The sequence below is a fragment of the Euprymna scolopes genome, chromosome 1 (genome assembly GCF_053919585.1).
Source record: "Euprymna scolopes isolate OS-2025 chromosome 1, ASM5391958v1, whole genome shotgun sequence".
NCBI lineage: Eukaryota > Metazoa > Mollusca > Cephalopoda > Sepiida > Sepiolidae > Euprymna > Euprymna scolopes.
The window spans coordinates 22,543,329-22,551,078 of record NC_136482.1 but is presented as its reverse complement, the minus strand read 5'-3'; the positions used below and the strand labels follow the sequence as shown (position 1 = coordinate 22,551,078).

The window sequence follows — 7,750 nt, the reverse complement described above, 5'->3', positions numbered from 1 at the left end:
TTAGATAAAGCAACGATGGTGTATATTATATGATAATAATGTCGAGCAAATTCTAAAGTTCATATTTAGGTTAATATTTTCTGCGCAAAGCTAAAGAATAGTAGTAGTAGTAGTAGTAGTAGTAGTAGTAGTAGTAAACGAAGAAGAAAAATACGAAAGAAGAAACCGAAAGGAAAGAAGAAGAAATGGAAGGAAAAGAAAACGAAGAAAGAAAAAAAAATGGAGAAGAAAACGAAGGCAGAATAAAACAAAAAAAGAAGAAAACAAAGAAAGATGAAAATGAGGGAAGAAAAAGAAAATGAAGGAAGAAAAAAAAACAAAAGAAGAAGAGAAGAACGACAAGAAATCGAAGGAAGAAGAAGAAGAAGAAGAAAACGAAGGAAAGAGAAAACATAGGAAGATGAAAATGAAGGCAGAAGAAGAGAAATTAATCTGCTCGTTCCAAAAAAGGTTTAATAATATAAAACAAGATGTCCGAACACCTCGAATGATGCAACAATCTATACCCCCCTACCCCTCACTAGCATGACTTTCACCAAAAACACTCGTCTATCTCAAACCATAATCAATAATTCCTCCCACTCTTTATCTGTGCCTAAACCTAATCGTATTTTATTAACAAAGCTTCTTTCTTAGAACTGCACGCCTGTGGAACTGTCTTCCGTTTTCCTGCTTTTCAACTGATTATAATATGGTTGTCTTCAAGTCCAAGGTGAACAAGTTCTTGATGAGCCACCGCCTTAAGTAATCCAATTTACCAAACTTCCACTACAGACTCTTACTGCATTTTCCCACTAACCCTTATTCTCGAGTGCCCCCCCCCCCCGGTTGACACCTTATAACATTTTTCTACGCGTATGCACCGTGGTAGCCTTGAATTTGGCGCACGTGCAAGAAACCCGGTTAGGATCGGCATTATCACGAGACCAAACGTGGGCGAGAATATTTTATGATCGGTTTCACACAAAGCCTTCCTTTGTTTCAACCCGTTTGATTAGTGCCTTTATGCGGATTGTTTAACGTTATTAACATTTTTTGTTCTGTTTTTCACATAAAAGAAATCCTTTTTAATTTTACACATAAAAGAAATCTGAAACACAACAACAAATTAATTATACTACTTATACAAAATGTTCAGTTGGAGAATTGTCACGCGACATTTTTTTTGTTCAAGTGGAATGATTCAATTTTTAAAATTTTCATATATTTATTCTAACTCATTCGATAGATTTTTGTTTCCTTTATATATATATATATATATATATATATATATATATATATATATATATATATATATATATATATATATATATATATATATATATATATATTTAATAAATATTTATTTAAAATAAACTTGGTTCGATGACGTAACATCTTCTCCACGATGTCGCTCGAAGAATGAAAATAATGGAATGGATAATATGGTAAAAGTAATTAAACCTATTGTACCTACTTTTAATTATTATTATTTTTTAATCATATTATCTTATATATGTACGATATATATGTACATGTATATATATATATATATATATATATATGTATATATATATATGTACATGTATATATGTATATATATATGCATACATGTATTTTGTATATATATGTATACATATACATAACACATGTACATATGCATATATATACATATATATATTCATATATATACATATATATATATACATGTACATATGTATATATATACATGTACATATGTATATATACATGTACATATGCATATATGTACATATACATATATATAAATACATGTATATGTAAATATATATAAATACATGAACATATATATATACATGTACATATATATATACATGTACATATACATGTACACATACATATACATACGTATATATATATAAATATATATATATAAATATATATATATAAATATATATATATATATATATATATATATATATATATATATATATATATATATATATATAAATATATATCCTTGTTAAAATACAATCTTTAATGATAGTTTAGTCGTTACTCAACCATTACCATTTTTGATACGGCTGACGGGTGTTCGTGCAATTATGGGGAAGAAAACATAAATCAGATAACTATCAGTAACTATGGGTAACGATGTTTATCGAAACCAAATGTAGTTTATATACGCACTCACCCACAGACACAAGCAAATACTTCAAGCGCATATCGAAAGCCAGCACGATGTAGGAGAAATCATAATGCTTATATATGTATTATCAATTTCCTAGAGTTACTGTACTGTATTCTTTTAGGGAACGCTTTTTGCACCACATTTAATAGTAAGGAGCGATCTTCCTGGCCAGAATACTAAACCCACAAAGTTAGGAGTAGGGAATCTGCAGTCCTCCACCCACACAGTGTCTTTTGGAGATAAAATTATGCATTCATATTCTCTCCGCACTTGACGAATAGCATGTAGTAACAGTTGTTTGATTCTAATATTTCGCACAATCTTATATATACATATATATGCACACATACACACACACATATTTACTCACACATATACATACACACTCTCACACATACATATATAACACACACATATATATACACATACACACATATATTTACACACACACACACACACACACACACACACACACACACACACACACACACACACACATATATGTGTGTGTGTGTGGGGGGGAGGGAGGATGTAACGCGAAGTCTGTGAATTTTATTTGCAAAAATATATATTTTCATAACTTACTAGACACACACCTACATACATATATATACATATACACACACACACGCACACAAACACACACACACATTGCTTTACAAATGAACTATACCTATGCTAATTATATCAAACGTAACGATATATTTCGAAAATAACACGACTATACTGATTATACGCGCGACTGTCTATGCAGTAGTAGTAGTAGTAGTAGTAGTAGTAGAGTAGTAGTAGTAGTAGTGGTGAATGAATGAGTGCGCGTTTTCGAGAATAGGAGATCAAAGAAGGATTGGGAGGAGGTAGCGATGATGCGCGCAAATAATCAGACGCTTTAAAGAAATACAGAAAATAAAAATGGTAAATAGAAAAGCGCATAATATAATATTATAAAAAAGAAATAAATAGACAAATAAATAAAATAAAAAAAAAAATAAAATAAATATATATAAGTCGAATCAAACTCGATAAAAAAAATATGTACTTACATCTTTGAAATGCGGGAGTTGAAGTTTAGTCAGCTTTTCGTTGCGTGGGGAAATCGTGTTGCATAAGAGTTTAAAAAAAACGCTACGATTTTCGTTCGGGGCGACGTTGCTGATTTTCACCGGAGCGTTTTGCGTGTGTGAATTCGAATTTCAAACGTGGAATTAAAAGACAGCAGTGTTACGAACTCGCAGAATTTTAGTTATTGTCACCTAGGGATCATACTGTGTGTGTTTTTGATAAAGAAACGTCTTTTGAAAACAGAAACTAGCTCGCACCTGAATGCATTGACGGCGGGCGGCCGGGTTTCGTGAAAGATATCTTCGAATCGAATATGGCGAATTGGTATAAAGGTGGTGATAGGATTATCGGAATAATCTCTTTGTTCATGAAGATTCTCAATGATTCTGGCGGGGAGATATGCGAAAACGCAAGGAATCAAATTAAATGCTAAATTATCCGTTTTTAAAAATAGTTCTGCCTTAAAATATAATCTGAATCAGTAAAAAAAAAATGTTGTATATTTAAAAATAAAATATGTAAAAATAAATTCGCTGAATTAAATTTTCACAAGCACATATATATATAATATATATGTGTGTTAGCAGTGCAATGTGGGTGTATGGTTGTTTTTGTTGAATGTTACTGCAAAGAAAATCCGATTTGAGGTGATTGTTAATATCAAACGGTTTTCAGTTTCAAAATTTCAAATAAGAAAAACTTGTTCTCTTTCCTACTGATGAGGTGAGAATAGCTGAGGTTTGTTGCGATGTATAAACACACATCTGAATGCAATAATTGGATAGAGGAAAGCGGTTTAATACTGTATTTATTTCGAATACGCGGCGCAGATGGGCAGGAAAATCGGTGACGTCACTGAAAATGGGTGGAGCTACAATGAAGCATTGAAGTGAGAGAGGAAGGGGATGAGGGTGTTATTTTTTTAGTTTTTGTATTACAGTCGTCTGCACTAGATTGATGCAAATAGGATATTCATTTTGCATGAAGCCAAGAAAAAAAAAAAAAAAAAAAAGGAGGCATAAAGTCCAAGATTCTTTCTTTTATTTTTTATTCTATATACATCACGCGTCATTATTTTTAATAGCATTCTTTTATTTACTTTGTCTTGTCAAATTTCATATTAATTCTTCTCGCTTTTTTGTGCTAAATATTTAACTTTTTTTTTACATGGTAGTCATCACTTAAGACCCGGAAGCCACTCGGGAATAAGGGTTATTGCGTGTACAGTAATCAATGGGATAATATCGTAGTAATCGTTAGTAATGGAGATTTGATAAAGTGTCTTACTTAAGGGGGCAGTTCATCAGGAACTTGTTTATGTTGGACTTGAAGACATCCAAGTTGTAGTAAGGTGCGAAACAGACGAAGGGAAGAGAGTTCTACAGGCGTGCACTTCGAAGAAAGAAGCTTTGTTCATGGACTCTACGTTTGGATTTAGGCACAGATATAGAGTGGGGAAAATTACTGACAGTGGTTTCAGCTTGACGGGTGTTTTTCGTGAAAGATTGGCGAGGGAGGACCAGAGATTGGAGCTCAGACGAGCACTTGCCATGGAAATAACGATAAAACAAAGACAGGCTCGCAACATCTCTTCTGTGAGAGAGGGGTTGCAGGGAAGAGAAAATGGCATGCCCCACTAAGCCACGAAGTCTATTTTGTACTCTGTCAAGGCAGCATAGGCTGTTTTTAGCAGCTCCTGCCCAGATGTGGCAGCAGTACTCCATCCTTACATGTACTTGGCTTTTATATAGACAGAATTGCATCAGCAGTGAGATATCTTCTGGAGCTGTAGAAGGATCCTACAATTTTTCCAGCGACCTTGGCAACAGATTTGATGTACGTGTTCCATTTCAGATCAGGAGTAAATGTCAATCCTAGAAGCTTGTCAAAACATGGAGCCTTCCCTAGACGAGAGCCATCCATTTCAATTGATGCCAGATGGGGATCAGAGCATTGATGTTGTAAAGGTAGGAGCTTGGTTTTAGAAGCATTAAAAGTAACCAGCCCCCCCCCCCCACTGTACCACGCGCTCAAGATCAGAGGATAGAGAATCAGAGAAATCTTTGTCATTTACAGCCTTTGATGTGTTGCCGTAGATGGTCGTGTCATCAGTATAAATATCAACGAATGATTTAAGTATGTGTTTTGGGAGACCATTGATGTAGATCAGGAAGAGAGTTGGGCCCAGGATGGACCCCTGAGGGACTCTAGCATTAATACTGTTAGCCTCTGATTTCTGCCCATCAACCACTACTCTTATGAGCCTATCAGAGAGAACTGATTTAATAATTGAGAAAACATTTCCAGTTATACCGTAGCTAGAAATCTTGTGAAGTAGGCCTTTATGCCATACCTTATCGAGGGCTTTTGGTATGTAAAGAGCAATTGCTCTTGAAAGGAAGCCTTTGTCAAGAGATTCATAATTTAATAACAATCGTTACAGTAATGAAATTATAAGCCAACGTCTATGTTTCTCGTGCCAACGTGACTTTCATAAATAAATATTGTATCATTTTTTAAAAACATTATATACTGTTAATCGGTTATTTTTAGAATTTGAAAATGCAGTATTACGAAGTAAAACACAATTTGAAAAAAATTATTAAAAACTCTACAAAATTAAATTCATCCTATGCATCTCGATTTCTTTATAGTCAGGTCAGCCATTTTAATTTTATCGTTATCATCAAGAGATTAATGGAAACGTAAAATAATTTGCAACAGTTCACGAAAGAGGTGGAGCGTGCTGGAAAGTTGGGGCGACTTGTTGTCACTCGGGCCCCAGGAACACTAACTGTTATCGCCAGTGAGTAATCACTGATGAATCGTGTAAGAAGTCCTAATGAGTATCAATATAATACCAATGATTGTATGAACACTAGAAATAGTCCAGAAAAAAACTTGGAAAAAAGATCAGGAGAAATTGGAATCAGCTGAAACGCTATGATAAAAGCAACCAAAATATTAAGGAAAATTTTGGAATACAGAAACTAAGCCATATAATCTGAAAACACTGACCACTCACATAGAAACTGCATTAGAAGTAAAATAAAAAAGATGAGAGAAAGAACACGTGAATCCGAAGAAACTGAAACTGCAAGAATTCTTATTAACTGTGTCTCCTTCTTCTATAAACAAGGAACCAACCTCTGCTGATACCGCACAAATAGTCGTGAAGGGTCAAAGAGGATAGAAGGTCCGAGGAGGGAAAGCACCAAGCAGACCTCCACTGAATGAATATGAAGAGTACTGGAATCTTGATAATACTTATTATCATCCAAATTCCAGAAAAGATAAATCATCATTGCCAGTGAGAAATCAATGGTAAGCTGCTGTTGCAATAACGTAAAGTTATTTGCATTGGTTATCGACTGGAAGTCTAGGGAGATTTATTGTTGCCCAGTCTCCGGGAAAATTCATCGTTTATTAGCAGTGAGCAATTTCTAATGATGACCTGTGTGAAACTCTTTGTGGTGGTGGTGGTGGTGATGGTGGTGGTGGTGGTGGTGATGATGATGATGATGATGATGATGAAAAGCCTTGGTTTCATTAAATTTTTTTTTTTTTTTTTTTACTTTTGTCTCATTTATTGAGAGCTGACTAAATTATCCGTCGTTCAATATGGAGTTCGCTTGCACGCCTATATTTATCGATATAAATCTTTCGTCTGTGTTTACATGGGGTTAACTGCTATTACTACTACTATAATATCGACATGTTCATTTCTTTCGTTAAGTCCGTGTTTAAGTGGATGGGGGTAGAATCAAGCTTATTCCAAAAAAAAAAAAAAAAGAAAGAAAAAAAAAAGAAAAAAAAATGGGACACTTTTGATATGAACGACTTCTCTATAAAAGCCTCTTTATTAAACAGTCCCTGTTGACACCTTCCTCCATAAATAAGTATGCACACACACACAAACACACACACACGCACACACGCACACACACACATTATCTTCAACGTTCATAGACACACACGTACACCTGCACCTGCACGTACATGCACATCCACACACATCGTTCTATTCTCGCATAGATAACATAGGATATTTGTCTAACGGACGATTTGTCACGTATTTTCATAGTTGTTAGGAATTCGTTCTTGACGAATAACTAGTGACTAATTTGAATCACCAGACCTTTCATCATCATCATCATCATCATCATCATCATCATCATCATCATCATCATCATCATCGCCGCCGCTGCCACCACCACCACCACCACCACCACCACCACCACCACCACCACCTACTACTACTACTACTACTACTACTACTACTACTACAACAACAATAATAATAATAATAATAATAATAATAATAATAATAATAATCATGATGATGATGATGTACAAACTGATAAACCCATCCGAGCAAGAAGACCGGATGTCATAATAATTAGAAGGAAGAAAAGTCCTGTCAAATCGTAGACTTTGTTGTCACAGCTGATCACAGGGTGAATATCAAAGAAAAGGAGAAACAGAGCAAATACACAGCGCTAGCCAGAGAGCTGAAAGCTATATGGAAGATTAAGAAAA

General features: G+C 34.4%; 1 protein-coding gene across 2 annotated transcripts in view; it reads right to left on the bottom strand.

Moving 5' to 3' along the window:
* Window positions 1–4,029, bottom strand: part of LOC145285869 (uncharacterized) — a 65,309-nt gene extending 61,280 nt beyond the window's left edge. The window contains exon 1 of one of the 2 annotated variants that reach the window (XM_080134441.1): window positions 3,193–4,029. In XM_080134441.1, coding sequence (XP_079990567.1) covers window positions 3,193–3,194 — 2 coding nt within the window. In that variant the 5' untranslated portion in view covers window positions 3,195–4,029. The remainder of the gene's footprint in view (window positions 1–3,192) is intronic. The other variant, XM_080134356.1, reaches the window with a different exon arrangement.
* Window positions 4,030–7,750: the final 3,721 nt, after the last annotated feature.